The sequence below is a fragment of the Taudactylus pleione genome, unplaced genomic scaffold (assembly GCF_031769625.1).
Source record: "Taudactylus pleione unplaced genomic scaffold, aTauple2 ptg000473l, whole genome shotgun sequence".
Classification (NCBI taxonomy): domain Eukaryota; kingdom Metazoa; phylum Chordata; class Amphibia; order Anura; family Myobatrachidae; genus Taudactylus; species Taudactylus pleione.
The window spans coordinates 10550304-10570880 of NW_028284875.1; the positions used below are offsets into that span (position 1 = coordinate 10550304).

Sequence of the window (20577 nt, forward strand, 5' to 3'; positions counted from 1 at the left end):
TGGCTTGACCGTTAAAGGGTGCTGTAACCCCTGAAAGTACACTCCAGTCCAAACCAAAAAAAAATTATTTTCTGTGTTTGTGAATTGTGTGCGCAGTAGCCGCACGTGCATCAACAAAGTAGTGTCAAGCGTTCGCCTGTGTCATAAGTAAAGGGCCGGCTGGCTTGACCGTTAAGGGTGCTGTAACCCCCGAAAGTACACTCCAGTCCAAACCAAAAAAAAAATTATTTTCTGTGTTTGTGAATTGTGTGCGCAGTAGCCGCACGTGCATCAACAAAGTAGTGCCAAGCGTGCGCCTGTGTCATAAGTAAAGGGCCGGCTGGCTTGACCGTTAAGGGTGCTGTAACCCCCGAAAGTACACTCCAGTCCAAACCAAAAAAAAAATTATTTTCTGTGTTTGTGAATTGTGTGCGCAGTAGCCGCACGTGCATCAACAAAGTAGTGCCAAACGTGCGCCTGTGTCATAAGTAAAGGGCCGGCTGGCTTGACCGTTAAAGGGTGCTGTAACCCCCGAAAGTACACTCCAGTCCAAACCAAAAAAAAATTATTTTCTGTGTTTGTGAATTGTGTGCGCAGTAGCCGCACGTGCATCAACAAAGTAGTGCCAAGCGTGCGCCTGTGTCATAAGTAAAGGGCCGGCTGGCTTGACCGTTAAGGGTGCTGTAACCCCCGAAAGTACACTCCAGTCCAAACCTAAAAAAAAATTATTTTCTGTGTTTGTGAATTGTGTGCGCAGTAGCCGCACGTGCATCAACAAAGTAGTGCCAAGAGTGCCCCTGTGTCATAAGTAAAGGGCCGGCTGGCTTGACCGTTAAAGGGTGCTGTAACCCCCGAAAGTACACTCCAGTCCAAACCAAAAAAAAAATTATTTTCTGTGTTTGTGAATTGTGTGCGCAGTAGCCGCACGTGCATCAACAAAGTAGTGCCAAGCGTGCGCCTGTGTCATAAGTAAAGGGCCGGCTGGCTTGACCGTTAAGGGTGCTGTAACCCCCGAAAGTACACTCCAGTCCAAACCTAAAAAAAAATTATTTTCTGTGTTTGTGAATTGTGTGCGCAGTAGCCGCACGTGCATCAACAAAGTAGTGCCAAGCGTGCGCCTGTGTCATAAGTAAAGGGCCGGCTGGCTTGACCGTTAAAGGGTGCTGTAACCCCCGAAAGTACACTCCAGTCCAAACCAAAAAAAAATTATTTTCTGTGTTTGTGAATTGTGTGCGCAGTAGCCGCACGTGCATCAACAAAGTAGTGCCAAGCGTGCGCCTGTGTCATAAGTAAAGGGCCGGCTGGCTTGACCGTTAAGGGTGCTGTAACCCCCGAAAGTACACTCCAGTCCAAACCAAAAAAAAATTATTTTCTGTGTTTGTGAATTGTGTGCGCAGTAGCCGCACGTGCATCAACAAAGTAGTGCCAAGCGTGCGCCTGTGTCATAAGTAAAGGGCCGGCTGGCTTGACCGTTAAAGGGTGCTGTAACCCCCAAAGTACACTCCAGTCCAAACCAAAAAAAAATTATTTTCTGTGTTTGTGAATTGTGTGCGCAGTAGCCGCACGTGCATCAACAAAGTAGTGCCAAGCGTGCGCCTGTGTCATAAGTAAAGGGCCGGCTGGCTTGACCGTTAAAGGGTGCTGTAACCCCCAAAGTACACTCCAGTCCAAACCAAAAAAAAATTATTTTCTGTGTTTGTGAATTGTGTGCGCAGTAGCCGCACGTGCATCAACAAAGTAGTGCCAAGAGTGCGCCTGTGTCATAAGTAAAGGGCCGGCTGGCTTGACCGTTAAAGGGTGCTGTAACCCACAAAGTACACTCCAGTCCGAACCAAAAAAAAATTTATTTTCTGTGTTTAGCCGCACGTATATATCAAATCGATATAACATAAATGGAGGACCAAACTTTCTCCGATAAAAATAAAATAGAGAAAGATCAAGAACCACTTCCTCCTAGTGCTGAAGCTGCTGCCACTAGTCATGACATAGACGATAACATGCCATCAACGTCGTCTGCCAAGGCCGATGCCCAATGTCATAGTAGAGGGCACATACAATCCCAAATGGCAAAGTTCAGGAAAATGACCTTGAAAAAGACATTTAAATCAGCTGAAGAGAAACGTAAACTTGCCAATATGCCATTTACGACACGGAGTGGCAAGGAACGGCTAAGGTCGATCCCTAGTATGTTCATGACTAGTGGTTCAGCTTCACATGACGATGGAAGCACTCCTCCCACTAAAAAAATCAAAAGAGTTAAGCTGGCAAAAGCACAGCGAAGAACTGTGCTTTCTAAGAAGATATCACAAATCCCCAAAGAGAGTCCAAGTGTGGTGGTGGTTGCGATGCCTGACCTTCCCAGCACTGGACGGGAAGAGGTGGCTCTTTCCACCATTTGCACGCCCCCTGCAAGTGCTGAAAGGAGCACCCACAGTCCACTTGCTGATATGCAAATTGAAGATGTCACTGTTGAAGTACAACAGGATGAGGATACTGGTGTAGCTGGCGCTGAGGAGGAAGTTGGCGAGGAGGATTCTGATGGTGATGTGGTTTGTTTAAATCAGGCTCCGGGGGAGACAGTTGTTGTCCGTGGGATGAAAAAGCCCATCACGGTCATGCCTGGGCAGAAGACCAAACATTCCACCTCTTTGGTCTGGCAATATTTCTATCCAAATCCGGACAACAACTGTCTTGCCATATGTACCATATGTAAAGGTGAAATAAGTAGGGGTAGGGACGTCAACCACCTAGGAACATCCTCCCTTATACGGCACCTGCAGCGCGTTCATAAAAAGTTACTGTCAAGTTCAGAAACTTTGGCTCAGACCGTAAGCAGTCCAGGGACACCTAAATCCCGTTGTCCTGTTGTATCCAAGCGCCTGCAAACCACACCGTCAACTCCCTCCTCGTCAATTTCCTCCTTAGTCAGGATCGGAAGTAGTCCTGCAGGCCATATCACTGGCATGACTGACTCTCCTATCCGGGATTCCTCCGGAGGATCCTGCATTGCTACGCCTACTGCTGCCGCTGCTGCTGTTGCTGCTGCTGCTGGGAGTCGTTCATCATCCCAGAGAGGAAGTAGGAACACCACTACTTTTACTAAACAATTGACCCTCCAACAGTCCTTAGCGAGGAGGATGAAGTACGACAGCAGTCATCCTGAAGCAAAACGTATAACTGAGGCCTTGACTGCTATGTTGGTGTTAGACGTGCATCCGGTATCCGCCATTAGTGCAGTGGGATTTAGACAATTGATGGAGGTAGTGTGTCCCCGGTTCCAAATCCCGTCTAGATTCCACTTCACTAGGCAGGCGATACCGAGACTGTACAGAAACGTCAGAAAAAGTGTCCTCAGTGTCCTGAAAAATGCCGTTGTACACAATGTCCACTTAACCACGGACATGTGGACAAGTGGAACAGGGCAGACTAAGGACTATATGACTGTGACAGCCCACTGGGTAGATGTATCACCTTACGCAGCAACAGCAGCAGCGTCACCAGTAGCAGCATCTCAGAAACGCCAGCTCGTTACAAGGCAGGCTACGCTGTGTATCACCGGTTTCAGTAAGAGGCACACCGCCGACAACCTCTTAGAGAAACTGAGGGAAATCATCGCCCAGTGGCTTACCCCACTTAGACTCTCCTGGGGATTTGTGATATCTGACAACGCCACCAATATTGTGCGGGCATTACATCTGGGCAAATTCCAGCACGTCCCATGTTTTGCTCACACAATAAACTTGGTGGTGCAGAATTTTCTGAAAAGCGACAGGGGCGTGCAGGAGACGCTTTGGGTGGCCCGAAAAATTTCTGGCCACTTTCGCCATTCAGCGACTGCGTGCCGAAGACTGGAGCGCCAGCAAACACTCTTGAACCTGCCCCGCCATCACCTGAAGCAAGAGGTTGTGACGCGGTGGAACTCAACCCTCTATATGCTTCAGAGGATGGAGGAGCAGCAAAAGGCCATACAAGCCTATACATCCACCTATGATATAGGCAAAGGAGGGGGTATGCACCTGACTCAAGCGCAGTGGAGAATGATTTCCGTGTTGTGCAAGGTTCTTCAGCCCTTCGAACTTGCCACACGTGAAGTCAGTTCAGACACTGCCAGCTTGAGTCAGGTCATTCCCCTCATCAGGCTTTTGCAGAAGCAGCTGGAGAAAGTGAAGGAGGAGCTAAGACGGAGCGATTCCGCTCGGCATGTGGGACTTGTGGATGAAGCCCTTCATTCGCTTTGCCAGGATTCCAGGGTGGTCAATCTGTTGAAATCAGACCACTACATTTTGGCCACCGTGCTCGATCCTAGGTTTAAAGCCTATGTGGTGTCTCTCTTTCCGGCCGACACAAGCCTGCAGAGGTGCAAAGACCTGCTGGTGAACACACTGTCAGCTGAAGCGGAACGTGACACGTCAACGGCTCCTTCTTCATTTTCTCCCGCAACTGGGGCTGCCAGGAAAAAACTTAGGTATCCTAAGCAACCCGCTGGCGGTGATGCAGGGCAGGCAGGACCAAGTTTGGACATCTGGTCCGGACTGAAGGACCTGGCAACAATTTCTGACATGTCTACTGTCACTGCATATGATACTGTCACCATTGACAGAATGGTGGAGGATTACATCGGTGACAGCATCCAAGTAGGCATGTCAGACAGTCCATACCTGTACTGGCAGGAAAAAGAGGCAATTTGGAGGCCCCTGTACAAACTGGCTCTATTTTACCTGAGTTGCCCCCCCTCCAGTGTGTACTCCGAAAGAGTGTTTAGTGCAGCCGGGAACCTTGTCAGCGAAAGGCGTAGGAGGTTGCTTCCACAGAATGTGGAGAAGATGATGTTCATCAAAATGAATTATCAGCTCTTCCAGGGAGACCAGCCTCCAGAAGGTACAGAGGGACCTGTGGTGGTGGATTCAAGTGGGGACGAGTTAATACTTTGTGAGGATGAGGATGTACACACTGAAGAGGGTGAGGAATCGGTGGATGAGGAGGATGAGGATGACATCTTGCCTCCGTAGAGCCAGTTTGTGCAGGGACACATTAATTGCCAGCTTGTTTTGTGGGGGCCCAAACGAACCAATCATTTCAGCCACAGTTGTGTGGCAGACCCTGGCGCTGAAATGATTGATTTGTTAAAGTGTGCATGTCCTGTTTATACAACATAAGGGTGGGTGGGAGGGCCCAAGGACAATTCCATCTTGCACCTCTTTTTTTCTTTGCATTATGTACAGTTTGGGGCCTAGTTTTTCTAACTGCCATCCTGCCTGCCACTGCAGTGTCACTCCTAGATGGGTCACGTGTTTGTGCCGCCCACTCGTGTCGCTTAGCATAGTCATCCAGCTACCTCGGTGCAACCTTTTGGACATAAAAACACTATTGTGAGGTGTGAGGTGTTCAGAATAGACTGGAAATGAGTGGAAATTAAGGTTATTGAGGTTAATAATAGCATAGGAGCAGAAAAACCTACAAATTCTGTGATTTTAGCTGTTTTTATGCTTTTTTTCAAAAAAATACAGATCCAAAACACAAAACCCAGAACCCAAAACACGGAAGGGTGGTTTTGGCAAAACCAATCCAGATCCAAAACACGAAGAAAGATCCAGATCCAAAACCAAAACACAAAACACGAAAAGTGGCCGGTGCACACCCCTAGTTTTAAGTATATATATGTATTAGCGCTGGTAGCGTGGTGTCACTTTCGTTTTTGTGTTCTTTGGTGGAGGGTGAAGGATACCTCTCTTTTTTTGACACTATCCCACTAGCTGCTTTTGGGTTGCGCATTTCAATTCTGTGCATCTTTTTTTGCATATTTGACACCTCTTTTTGCCTCTCCTCTCTATATTGTTCAGCTTCTGTACAGGGTATAGGTGAGAAAAGGCCCCGCCAGCTCAAATATGAGGTGTTAATGTGGTAGATATCATTCCTAAACAATGATATGAACTCAGAACTTATCAAAATGTTATTTAACAAATACATTTATATTCCTAGTTATGGCTAATAAGTATTTTATTGAGGATAGTTCCATGACCATTTATGGCTTATATTATAAACAGAAATCTGGAATGACTAATCTCTGTAGAGTATACATTATTCCTTACATATAGTATAATGTACTCTCTGCCATGGCCATAACTAGGGGTATGCGAGTGGTGCCGCCGCACAGAGCTCACCCACAGCTCACCCACAGCTCCTGCATCTGGCTAGCAGGGCGCCTGTAACAGCACCCTGCTATCAGAATCTCTGCAGCAGTGCCACTTGGGCGGACCTTAGGGTGCTCCAGATGGTCACATTGCTGCCCTTACAGGACCTCGGAGGATGCTCCGGGCATTGCTGTAATCACCCGATCCTGTTGCCGGGTGCCGGCCACGCCTCCTCCATGTGACGTCATGTGGAGGGCCTGCACCGGGCGCCGGGAGCACTAGCTACATTACTGCTCCCTGCTATAAAATGTGAGAGAGTTCTGTACAATGTCATATTTCATATATATTTTTTTCACAGTAGCAGATGCATTGTTTTTGTAACACACCATTTTAGTTTGAAAAACAACAACATACATGTACACCAACACAACATTACTTTCTATGCTGTAGACTGTAGACTGACATTGACATTCACACTGCATTTAGGGCCAATCTAAATGCCGCTTTTTCCAGATATTTTTTGCGTCCAACTAAGAATCAGGCCCTATGAGGAGGGATCTCGTCCCCCTCAACAGACCCCACTCCCTCAACAGACCCTGCCCCCATTAGGACCGCTTCCATAAATTTCCTGTGCTGGTTCTCCATCCCAATCCACCCCTGATTGGATACAATGTTCACACATGATATATTGTGCCGATGTATGTAAGATTGCATAGTGTGTACGCTCTATATCGTGTCTTCTGGGATGAAGGGAAATTGGAATGACCATCGCATCTTTTGTACGTCGTTGTGTGTACTTAGCATATAAGGGGAACATGTAAAATGACAAGACCACCACTGAATACATTTTTCCATGGGTTGTTCATCCTGCCTATGAAAGTATCTTGGGAGGCAGCCATCTTAGGCTCGCTACATAGGTTACTTTGGGCAGGATGAGTAACTTGTTTTGTATAAAATAAACAGTGTGGAATACCAGAACAGGAAGAATTAATTAAATAAATAAACAAAATGTACTGTATGCAGTAAGTTCAGACTACTAAATATATGGGAGACCAACTGTAAATGCACACGATGAACCTTGGTCAAGGTACACACACTTAGGGTGAATGCAGGGAACACACTGGAGGATATGTCATTTCCACAGTCGAATAACGATACATATCATCCCATTAGGTCATGTGTACACCTGATATATCTGTTATTGGTGTAATTCACAGATATATCATGTTGGCTGTGCAGCATGGCAGATGCAATATATCTTGTACATATTTCGGTCACATCTGCCAGAATGTACACACAACCGACCGACCAACCCATATTCGGGCTACAGGAAGCAGTTAAAATGACATCAACACTGCTTCCTCTGGCTGTGACTATGTATTCACAGTCACATACTTACAAAAATTCAGTTGGCCAAGAGGGTATCCCACATAACACTGCTCCTCACACCTTGGGGCCTATTCATCAACACTAAAATAACGTTTTTAAGGACATTTTCCTTAATTACCATTTTTTTTGTATTCATGAAGATACTTAACATCGCTGATATCTCCTGGTTAAGTCCGTCTGCATTAATTTCCACACTCCCATACATTAGTATGGGGATGTAGAAATTAGGCTATTCATCAAATTCCGAAAATTATGTATTTTCGGAACTTGATGGTGTTACTATATGCCACTCTCAGGTGGCGTACAGCGGGTTACACTTACCTGCTGTCAGCGTGAGCAGGTCCTCTGCTCCGTCCGGCACTCCCTGGACACTCCTCTGGCTCTGGTGGGTGCTCTGACACTGTGTTCTCCTGACAGTACACAGTAAAGTTTAGAAAAAAAATATATTTTTTTCTAAACTTTACTGTGGTCTGCTGAGAGAACACAGTGTCAGAGCACTGCAGCAGCCAGAACCAGAGGAGGGTGCAGTGGCCAGGTAGGTGGGGGAGAGGGGGGCATAGGAGGGGCGGTGGGGGGAAGGGGTGTGCGGGGGGACACAATTACCGCAGCTGTAGGCAGTGTTGCGCATGCGCTTTTACAGATGTAAAGGCGCCTGCACAGCACTGCTTACAGCTGCGGTAAGTTAGATTAGATAGGGGAAAGTATCTATTTCCCGAAAAGCTGTCATCGCAAAAATGACAGCTTTTCGGAATAGATACTTTGGAGAGGAGGAATGAGGAATTCCTCCAGTAATCAGGTAGAACTCCATGCGAGTTCTAAACCTAATTACCGCCAGAGAATTTTTAGTTATAATGAATAGGCCCCCTAGAGATGTACTGAAGGCTGGTGGAGACAGGGACTTCTCTTTATGGGAACCATTTGATGGAGAACCATACTTGCCTACCTTTAACTTGTCCTCCCCGGGAGAAGCCTGGGGAGGACAAGCAGGTGGACGGGGTGGGGCTTGACGGTCATGTCATTAAGCCCTGCCCCCTTTGCAAAAAATTGCCACAATTGGGCTAAATTTAAATAGGGGGCGGGGCTAAATTACACGATTCATGGAGAATCATCATTAAGCCTCGCCCCCTACATGGGGACCCGCGATTGCCGCGGAATTTCTCCCAATTCTGTCCACTTCACTAGGAAGTGGGCAGAATGCTCGGAAATGCCTACCCTTCCGGGTGCGGGGGGTTACCCGAAAAATCGGAAGCCTCCCGCGAAAACCGGGAGGGTAGGCATGTATGTGGAGATTGTAGACACAATCTATATAATTACATTTATTCCTATACATATTGTAGGATATGTAGATTTATCTAGTGGACCTCATTTCATTTACTATGCCTCTATTTCACTTATACAGTATTTCAAAGAGCCCTTTTGACACCTATATAGCCATTTACTCAGATTTATGTAAGCTCTTTTCTTTACATTACTTGTGTTCCCTCTTCATTTCAGTGTAATGAACGATAGATGCTAATCTAGTTTATCAGTCCAGGGATTTTATTTAGCTCAACAAGACACAAAATGATATGGAGTACATAAATATCTAACCAAGTTCACTTGTTTTTAAACATAAATAAGTTCCATGGGTACATTAACATAAATAGCTTTTGTCATCAAAGTAAGATCATTCTAACAACTATTATTATTATTATTATTATTATTATTATTATTATTATTATTATTATTATTATTATTATCCTTACATCATATTAAAATGAAGGATATCAAAATTACTGTAGCTAATCGATAAAGCCTGACAGACAGGACAGTTTTGGTTAACTAATGCCAATATAATGCTTTAAATACTCTTTTCGTTTCATTCTTCCCAGGAGGAAGATAGCTATAAAGCACACTCAGTAAGGGCACATACTGTATGTATATTTGTTGCTGAGCAATCCTCAGCCAGAATGCTAGGTGCGGGATGTATCATGCATATTGCATGCGATAAAACCCTCCACTCATTGCATGCATAGCGGTGTTTATTAGTGCTGTATGCATATATAACAAAGCAAAGGACAGCTCTTCCTATAAGAGCTGGCCTTTGTGTTGTGAGGACTTCTGGGTTTATGACCAGGGAGTCCTACTGCGCATGTGCAAGCCACACGGGGGGATCCCTCTCAGGGGAACTCTGTATGTTGTACACTTTCGAAGCTTGATGCATACCAGCACATCGCAGCCCATTAGCATTCTATTGGGACTCCAGTGTCAAATGCTTCGATATCTGCTGCGGTCCCCTTTTATGCATTGGGGTTTGTGGCAAATTATTTTATCACATTTTTAGGGTTGATACATTCTGCCCTAGAAGAGCTAATCTGCATCTGTGAGTAATGATTAAGTAATATATAGACCAGCTTTTTTTTTTTTTTAACAAACGCTTTTACTGATCTGTTGTCATAGTTGTAATCATAATCTACATTGCTTAAAATGATGTTACAATCTCACCTGGACAGCGAGGAGTTTTGTGTACTACAGCAGTCCCACTGAGTGGACGACCATTAGGGGTTACACACCAGCAGTATCCTGTGTAGCTATGGCACTGAACCTGTAGACATCACAGATGATAAAAAAAGTTACTATTTAATGCAAAACTTATATACATGCGCCTAATTTTTCATTTTCAATAGAGTCATTTAATGGACAGACAGTGTGAGATTTTCACTAAATCAGTTTGAAAATGGAACATGGCTTACCCAAATCATTCTCTTTGATTTATATTGTTTGTGCATATTTTTAAACATACGGAGATATGAGAATTCGGAGTTTCCTAATTAATTATAACAATTTCTTATTGGAAGCTAATGTCATAGAAACAGCGTTTTAGTGTTCATGAGGAAGAAAAACAATAATTATTGACAATAATTGTCCGTACTACTGGAAGTTTCATACTGTAGTTTCCAAAACATTAAAAATTATTTGCATTATATATTCTAGTTACTAAGCTTTTTTTATTAATAGTTACACACTATTATACAAAAGCAACAATAAGTAAAACAGAAAATATACCTTACGTACAGTTATCCATTAATCCAGGGTTTTACAACTCTGGTCCACAAATACCCTGAATATGTCATGTTTTGAGGAATTCCCTTTGTGGAAACAGGTAGAATAATTACTAATGGAGGGCTAAATTTAGTAAGCGACGGGTTTGGTGTAATTTAGAACCTGTCGGTAACTGACTCAGATTGATGACAAGTTTAAGAGAAGACGGGGTCAGTGTACAGCCTGCATATGGACCCCCTCCTTTCCGGAAGCGCAGTAGACTTCAACTTTGTGCCAGAGTCCACTGTGCATGTGCAGGCCTCCGAGAACATGGCGCTCGTGCTGTGTTCCTGAAAACTTCGTTATTGTACATGTTCCCTGGACCCAGGGGCCCTTCTGAAGCCTGGGACCCCCACAAACCCTAATTTGCCCTGATCCTAGTGACCAACATACGATACAGATAGGGCCTGCACCGATTATAGATATGCCAAGGAATTCACAACATTTGCAGCACAAATAAGTATAGCAGACTGTAATCTAGATGATGTAGATGATATGATTATATCTACAGCTTTCAGAGCAATTAAATAGTACTGCCCTGGGGCATTTAAAGAGATGAAGGGTCCACTCACTGTGCTGTGCCCCCCACCCTTATACCTGTGCTGGTAGTAAGTCACAATAAGTCCTTGTGGCACCCTGTCCGTAAACTTGGTCCTGGCAGTGTGGCCATCTTTACGGTGCTGTATTTGGAAAGATGGAGGATGTGCAGGGGAGAGAGCCCAATGCCAGTGTCTTTGCTATTGCCAAATGGAACGGCGTAAGTAGGAACCACTGGGAGCAAGTATAAGGTGTGTGGCGTGAGGCACCCCTGGGCAGATAAATCCATAAATCCATGTGCATTGCTCACCCTCTACCCATTACCCTACTGATTGGCACCTTCACATACTGTGCATGCAGCACAATTCACAGTTAGTTTGTTCAATATGAGTCTAAATAGTAGATATACCGAGCTATTTTTCAAATATCTTAATAAAAGTATATGAAAATGTATAATGAAAATGGATAGAGAAACAATAAGTGTCAGTAAAATAATAGCATACATAAATACAATGATACTATAGCCATAAGCACACAATAGCATGTGACAAGGTATTCTCTGCTGAAAATATTTGGCTTTTTGTTAAGTCTGTTACAAACTCAGATGTATTTATTCTAGCTATTAAAAGCTCAAATTGCTAAAACATTTACTCTCTACCAAGTACTGTAATTACAAATAAGTCTAAGTGTCTGGTGATATGATTTGTAATGTATTTATTTTGAATCATAGTAAGACTCAACTATTAGTATTCCAGACTCGTTATAATAGAGCACATATGCAATTTAAAAGTAAATCAAAATGACCAACCTCACTGTATGTGCCGTCATCATTGCACTCCGGGATAAACACTTGCTGGAATTCTTTGCGGGCTTGCTCTTGAGTATATTTCCTCTCTGCAACACATCTGGAAACATCTTAAAATAATAACAATGTGAAAAAGTTAGACATAATATACAATAAAAAAAAAACTTAGCTCAAGAATCTTACCATTTCAAGTCATTATGCTTAGCCATAAGGTTATACTTTACACAGAACTATTGAACAATAGGTGCAAATGATTCTTCAACACATCCGATTGTTCATATTGAATTTTTAATCAAAGTTTATTTCAATATTTTGCTGTAAATATTTGATAAAAAGAAAAGCTTTTTCATAAGCCATTGCTCCAACTTCTTCAATCATGTAAATATTTGCATTTATAAAAATGAGGGGGAGATTCTGTACTGACCCAGGTAACAACAGCCATAACCTAATTATCCGGGAATAACAGCATACATGCTGGCTTCATCATACAACTTTTGAACACTTCCTGAAATGAGAAAAGTTCTATTCTGACAGAAAAGGGCTAAAGAAACATATTGTTTTTACATTAAATAAGGTTGCAGCAATAAAACACAACCTTAGTTTGGAACATGATATGCATGTACAAAGTGAGGCTTCCCAAAACTGGGATTAAACTTCAATACGGAAAAATCTTTGTTTGAGCCATATAACTCTCTATCCATCAAAACAACAAAATAACAAAATATTTATGTTGAACATGGGGACACCCATGTCATGTGATGTTTGCTCATTTACATATCACATACTTCTTGGGTTCAGTATAATATGTCGGCGGGCACCATGTTGAATTGATAATGTTGACAGCATGTTGCCAGTCAACATGTCGACTTTAACAAAGTTGACTTGCAGCATGTTGACACAGACAAAATGTTGACATGGTGACAATGTCGTCAAGCTATTTTATATCTAACGCTATACCTAGCGCTATCAACAGCATAACTATTGTTGACATTTGCACCATGTCGACATTTTGCAGATGTTAGACATCAACATTTTAACCATGTTGATATCATAACATTCAACATTCTGGTGTCAGCGTTATGGATGTCGACTCAGTGACTACAGTTATATTGTTCTATTTAAATTAATTTTATTAACCGTCAGCCATCAAAATGTATATATAGATTATGTACCAGCTTATACACTATATGGGATCCAAGCTGATACCCTAATGATACCCATCATTTTTTTTTATATGAAACTTTTTTCATCCCTGCTCCTTATTATCTTATAACTGCAAATGTATTGGCATATCTGCATACGAATAATATTAGAACAAAGCCTGATTATGTTTTCATGTAAACCTGCAGACTAGACGACAGTACAGATTTTGTTTTCTAAATAAATACTGTATTAAAAAAGGTTACATAAAATCAAATACATTTAGGTAATTAATTAGTGTAATGATCAGCTGTGGAATTCACTGCATACAGTACATAATTTTAGAATGTGCTTAAATCCTTCATAAAACCTATAGAAGGTAAAAGTGCATTTCCACCAGAACTACTGTAGACTAAAAATCTTTTGGATCACACAAAATATTTTATTTGAATTAAGACAGCCATACTGTACACTGAACGATTACTATTCAGATCCGGCCAATGCACGATACTTATGAACAATTATCATCTAGTGTATATAAATGTCAGAAAACCGGTCGGGATCGTTTGATTTGATTATCAAGCATGTTAGATTCCTCTGACCATAGTTCTGCCAATTCCATGCAGTGAACTGTACATTATGCCCATACATCAGAGGTGTATGAACCCATTTGATTGGATGAACTTGGAAATCTTTTTCAATGCTGGTGTTATATTTAGTACAAAATAAGATCCCATATTTTATTTTCTACTTTTTAACACAAAGACGGTTTTATTATTATTATTATTATTATTATTATTATTATTATTATTATTTTGTTTAATATGAATATATTTAAGTTTTTCATGTGAAGAGATGTCAAATCCATATTTGCCTACCTTTTGCTTGTCCTCCCCGGGAGAAGCCTGGGGAGTACAAGCAGGTTGGCTGTGATGGGGGAGGGGCCTGGCGGGTCACATCATTAGGCCCCACCCCCTTTGTGGCACATTGCCGCGATTGGTTTAAATTTAAATAGGGAGCTGGGCTAAATGATGCGATTCATGTAGAATAGCGTCATTATGCCCCACCCCCTACACTGGGACCCGCAATCGCCGCTGAAATTCTCCCCATTCTGCCCACTTCACTATGAAGTGGGCAGAATGCGGGAGAAATGTCTACCCTTCCGGGGGTGCGGGGGGGTTACTCAAAAAATCATGAGCCTCCCGTGAAAACCGGGAGGGTAGGCATGTATGGTGAAATCCCTACAATAGAACTTGTCAAGCTGCCAAGAATATCATGGAGCTGATTGGTTGGTACTTTCTCATTCTCCACTTTATCACTTTTCAAGGCTTAGTATATCTCCCCCTAGTGCCTACAACACATCATGGAATGATTTGCAGAGAATATTTAGTTACTCATACCATAGGAGTTTAAGCACAAATAAAGCTTACAGCTAATGCTTACTGCCACATGGACATACACGTACTACAGTTCATTTTCATAGGAGACAATTCAGTACACCTTTGTGTTGTGTGAAGAAAATGAAGCACCTGGTCTAACATGCTCAACACATACAGGGCCCTTTTTTGAATTATACGCATGATCCCAGCATTGCTAACCACTGTGCCACACTGTTGCCCATAGTGTCAATATATTCTACATTGCATTTCAAACAGAATTTCAATTTCTTTTCAAATGTAAACAATTAAATAACAAATTTTGTTACAGAGACATTAGGCTTCACATTAATGTTGCCTAAAATAAACGACACAAGGGCAGGAATATTTAATAATGAAAAATCAATTAATTAAGTAATTCAATCTGTTCATACTTTGTATCATGTATACAACAAGGGAGACAGTTGTTGAAACTGTTAACGTAACACCATAAATGTAAATTATTCAAATGTATAGGAACAGATCTGGCTCTGAAGAACTTTTAATCATCTCTGTTCTGAATGCTAATGCTTTTATAGATATACGTAATCTCTAAGTACTAAGCAGAATGTCTTTCATGTGAAATTACTGGCATAGTTCTGTGCGTGTGTTTCCCTTTGTTACGTGAACCTGAGACTGGCGATAGCACCAATGTTATGTCTACCTTAGCTGGTAAAGAATGTCATAATTAAACATCTACTTCTTCAGGACAATGTAAAAAAGATGATGTAAACAGAAAGCTTTTTTTTAAAGGGTAAGGATGTATATATAGTAGGACCAACAGAGATTGGTCTGCAGTGTTTTACAGTGATCATTATTTTGTCGTGTGACCATAATCTGTTTATCTAAAGTTATATAGTATAGCTTGAATACAGTTATGTAGTACATTAGCCCTAAAATGTGCGAGGTGAGGTATAATATCATCACATATATTACTGTTTTGTCTATAAAAGGCGTCTTGCACTGTGTAAGCTCCTGTGCCAAGCATATGCTAGTAAGGGTGATACATAGTCTCACACACTTCAGTCGCATCTTCACTCACAAATGAAGAGGTGTAACTGGATTGTCGAGATTTGCAGAGTTGGATGTAAGTGTAAATACAGCCTGTTTCCAGGCATTTCTTTTGCGTCTAGTATAGATAGATGAAAGTGCGCACTGATTAGTGTTCCCTCTAGGCTGTTTTAATGGGACGCCACGCCCTTCCCGATTTTAAAAGGGCAAACTGTGCCTCGTCCTTTTAGAGGCTCCCCGCTAAAACAGCCTGTCCTGTGCTTCCTCACTTACTGGTCACAGTGTCCTGTGGGTGGGGAAAAGTTGCGGTGACCACCAGGTGAATAGACGCCGTGCGCATGTGCACGGCATCTGTTCACCATGATGGAAGAGCTTGGGGGAAGCCTCCGTAAGTGTTGGGCATGCCCCCAAGTGTGACGAATTGGAGGCGCGCAGAGACTCCCTGCCAGCACCCTCAGCGCCCTGCCCTGCAGTCTAGCGAGAACACTACTGATGGTGAAGACAAATAGCATACAAATAAGGGGCAGGTGCAGGATGCCTTGAACCCTGTATACAGCAAATGTACTTATTTATTTCCATGCAGGAGCACATACTGTAAAACCAATTTTGTTTCCGTTTTCTGCATCAGGACTATAGTGTGTCCAAAATATTTTCTCACACATATTTAGTTCAGTTCTGCCCTTGATTTGACACAAAATGGTATTGTTAATTATCCCTGTATACAATAATGTGCACTGTAATAGAACATATTTACTGCCCAATATCTGTAGGTATGTATGATGTATTCTTATAAAGCGTAAATTTTAATGAATGAATGAGAGGTTATTAAAATAAATACAACCTTCTCAGTGTTCGGCTCATATAATGTGTCCTTATTAAATATCAAAGGGATGTAAGGGCAATATGATTGCCACATGTCTCATTTCTGTATGCCATAAAATAATATATGGTGAGAGCTGCAAACATTTTTTGCTTAAAATTATACAAAAGCCTATGTTTGTGGTTCCATATTTAATATCTTTAACAAGATCATATGCTAAATACAGCTATACAGCTGTACCGTGTCAAGTACATAACCATTTTTGGTCTCTGGAATCTCAGTTTTTGCAGGGTTACTATGGAAATAAATAATAATTGTTCATTTAGATATTTTTTGCTCACACAGAAAATACATCTGTTCCTTCTAGCAGTATGTTATACTGTGGGCATCAAGGATACTTGGTACAAATTGTTGCCCATATTTAATGGATATGTCCGCCTGTTTGGCCATTTTGTATTCACATGTATAATAGCTCTAACAATGTGCAATTATTTCCTCCGATGTCAGGCGCATACCCTTTGTTCCCATTATAATTCGCCCACACACTAAGCAGCAGACAGGATCATTTTGGTTTCTTCAGAAAATGTTAGATGCCAGAAAAATATATCTAACCAAAGATTTTAGAGAGCTGCATCAGAATTCCTGATTGGTAGACATGTAAAGCATGCATTAAGTGCTAAGATCCAATTTACAAAACCACATGTTAAACCACCTAAAAAGAGGATGATGTTTTTAGATGTGGATCTGATAGGAGGGATTGGACGAATCACAGCACTATGCACCATGTAATGGGTCATGAATGATTATGCAAAATACATCACCAGCCACCCACACTTCCAACTTTGACCTCCCCCATCATCTCTCACAGGGGAGGTATAAAAAGTAGCCAAGTATGTGCTGCATACTTTTGGCACAGGTAGACTTATCCATAGCTCTGCTGTTTTCCTTGCATTCTCTATCACTGTTAACAAAGGGAATTGTTCATGTGCTCAGTGACAGATCTGTAAATACTCATTCAGTGAAATGAAGTATTCTGCAAACTGTGTGACCGACCGCTCCATGGTTTCTGGAAGATGGTCCATGTGAACAAAGGCTCTAGCACAGTACAAGAGTCATTGCTTTTACTATGCAGTACCACCTTCCCGGAGATGTCACTGGGAAGATGGCGCAGCAGAGAAGTAGGCATCCGCTTGTCGGCACAAGGCAAGTATACTTATGGGTGTAGGGTTTGCGGTGCAGGGACCCCAGATCCCAGAGGCCCATGTGCATAGCACACCCTGCACCCATTGTAAATTTAGTATACCCTATGCCCCCACACCTCCCTACAAAGAGTAGGTAAGTATGTGCTACAGTTATTTCAATTCCATCTAAACCCCTTATATCGGTATTTCCCACATCACACAACCACACACTGCATGCTCCCTAAATTACTTTCTATATTTCTCGCACACACTCCCAGCGCCATTTTCTCCTGCACCAGATTGAAAGCTCTCATTCAATCTATCCCTATGCTGTCTATCCCTATGTATTATATGCTGCCATTTGTAGGAATTTCTCAATCTTTATTGCTTTAAATGTGCTAAATCCATACGTTCCTTCTTTTATAAACTTGTTTTAGGGAGATTATAGTTGGTAGCAGAACGCACTGCACAAAGCGCAGCACTGTGTCATGGGGGCGTGTCATCCTCTGCCCAAAGGACGTGTCTAACTCCACCTATGGGTGTATCTATTGCCACTCAGGGGTGTGTCCTGCAGTGACAGGTGAAAATTAAAGTACCAACCGCAGCATGCTGCCAGAGGGGCTTTGTGTATAGGTGGTATGTGCATTCCCCCCAAAGAAATGCTAATTTATGTGATCATTGGAATTGCGTCCGAGTCAGAATCACCCCCAGAATGTGACACTGGTTGACTCAACCAAAATGAGTCATCTGACAAAGTATTTTAATACCTCCACCATTTGGACTGTGTAGGAATTGGGGCAGAAAAGTAATCTAGTAACTTTGTTTATTTTCTCCATCCATTAAATAAATCTATATTTTGATGCACTTTCAGTAACACACATTAAATAAGTCAAAATAATAATCACAGTTTTTAGCATGACAATTCTTTGGGAAAACAAAGTATAACAAAAGAGGGTGGTGATCCTGCACCAAACCAACATTTAAGATGAATAGTACTCGTTACTGCATTATGTACCAAAAATATCCGGAAACATTTATAAGATCAATATCCAATAAATATTGTATATTGGTGGTGCTCCCCAGTAGATTGGTTTTGACAAGGAGCAAAACAAAAGGAAAAAACCTTTGGAGTGCCCCCAAAAAGAGTTTTTTTTCCTTTTCTTTTGCTCCTTGTCAAAACCAATCTACTAAGTTTGGAGAACAAAGTATATCAGGGAGGAATCTATTTTAGTTAAATAAAAGCCTCTGTTATTGCCTCCCTGATATACTCCCGCCCCCACCCCCCAAGGGTTGTAATGTTAAAACCTGTGATTCATATTATGATTCTTTAATGTTATTGTTTACTACTAAGAGTCCATCTTATTAAGGGTGAAGCATACATATGAAGACGTCCTCCAATTTACAGTCTTTTTATTTATAAGCTGCCTTGGAGTCCAGAGAAGAGAACGATGCTGATGCTGCACAGCTGACGCAGTCCATTCATTCCCTTCCGGGCAAGGCTAACCTACCATAGCTCTACGGTGACCATTCTCTTAAGAACACTCGTTGTGATGTTCATGCATGTTGTCTCGTCTGTGCCCCAACACCATCACATCTGCACTTGTGCATGCTCAGTATGGAGTTGCACCTGGGCAATGACAAATCCGGGAGTTTCGTGTAACTTTCCGGGGCAGTGAACTGTGAGACTCCGATAGGATGTGGGAGGGTAGGCAACCTTGGCTAAAACAAGAACCTGGTGGCGCCCGTATGATCTGCCAAGCCAGACACACTTCAGCTCACAAGGCACTCCAACATAGACAAACCACCCCTGCTTGTACTGTGCAGTTTTGATTAAAACACATGCAATTTAGAGCTTACACATTGGTGTGGTTTCATTTATTCAACCTCCAAACTACAGGATAGTAAATGCTGCTGTTTCTCTATAAAAACTGGATCCTTTGAGTCTCGGTTTGCACACCGCATTCAAAACCCACAGTTTTGTAATCTTTCCCCTAAAACACTAGAAAATAGAACATTAACTATTTTGCTGCATTCCTGTTTGACCATACACAGCAGGGAGTAAGTAAGGAAGTGAGTAATAGATAGTCTTCACAAAATGTACTAATAGTAAATGGACCTGGCTTATGTTGGGTAATCCCAGATTTTGCCCCAAGTAGCCTATTACTAATGCTTACTGGGAGAGGCATTAACCACCTCACTTGCGTGGTCAGGAGACTAGGCATGCGCAGTAGCACACAGGAATCCCGATAGATGAGTGAAGTGGCTGCTGATGTGGTTACCTCACTCCTAACACATCGCATGTGTGACTTTAGATCATACATGCCTAATCTCCCAGGTGTCGCAGGAGGCTCCCAATTTTTCGGATAACCCCCCGCACCCGCAGAAAAGTAGGCAGTTCTCCCGCATCCTGCACACTTCCTAGTGAATGGGGAGAATTTTCACTTAGATCCCCGTCATCTGGCCCCACCCCTATTGAAATATGTGTTATTCGTGGCAAATTACAGCAAGGGGTGGGGCTTAATGATACAAACTGTCCACCCCCGTTGCCGTCCACCTGCTTCTCCTCGCGGGCTTCTTCCAAGGAGGAAAAATAAAAAGTAGACAAGTATGCTTTAGAATGATACAGTCGGGAAGTATATCCTTTCTTATTATCATGAATAAGGGCGATTATAATTTACAATTATCTGGTCTAAAACCTGATAATTGATATATGCCCCTATGTCTTGATCAGTATGCCACACGAGATTAGTAAAAGCACACAGAAAATGCTGTGAATGAGAACATTTGTTTGGGTGAATAACTAACCTTTAACCTTTAACAATATGTAAACTATGGATTTCAAATTCAAACAGATATTGCAAACTGTTTTATTAAATACATTTAATATGTTTTCCTAAGCTGTTCCTGAACACCGTGTTATTCTTGAAATTAGCTGTAGATCAGTTAACAGCCAGTACAGTCTAAAAGCAAATATTCACTGGAGTTTATCCGAAGGGGCAAAAGGGCACGGTGTGCAATGTTGATTCTATTTGAACATACAAATGTAACTAAAAACATCTGCAAGGCAGACTAGCAATCCATCACCTAT

The 20577-nt window shown here is 42.2% G+C and overlaps 1 protein-coding gene across 1 annotated transcript in view; it reads right to left on the bottom strand.

Moving 5' to 3' along the window:
• SMOC2 (SPARC related modular calcium binding 2) overlaps nucleotides 1-20577 on the bottom strand; it is a 424404-nt gene that overhangs the window by 270828 nt on the left and 132999 nt on the right. Inside the window, exons 3-4 of the mRNA XM_088448976.1 lie at nucleotides 11926-12032; nucleotides 9984-10083 (exon numbers count right to left, since the gene is read on the bottom strand). Of these exons, the coding sequence (XP_088305102.1) occupies nucleotides 9984-10083; nucleotides 11926-12032 (207 nt within the window). The remainder of the gene's footprint in view (nucleotides 1-9983; nucleotides 10084-11925; nucleotides 12033-20577) is intronic.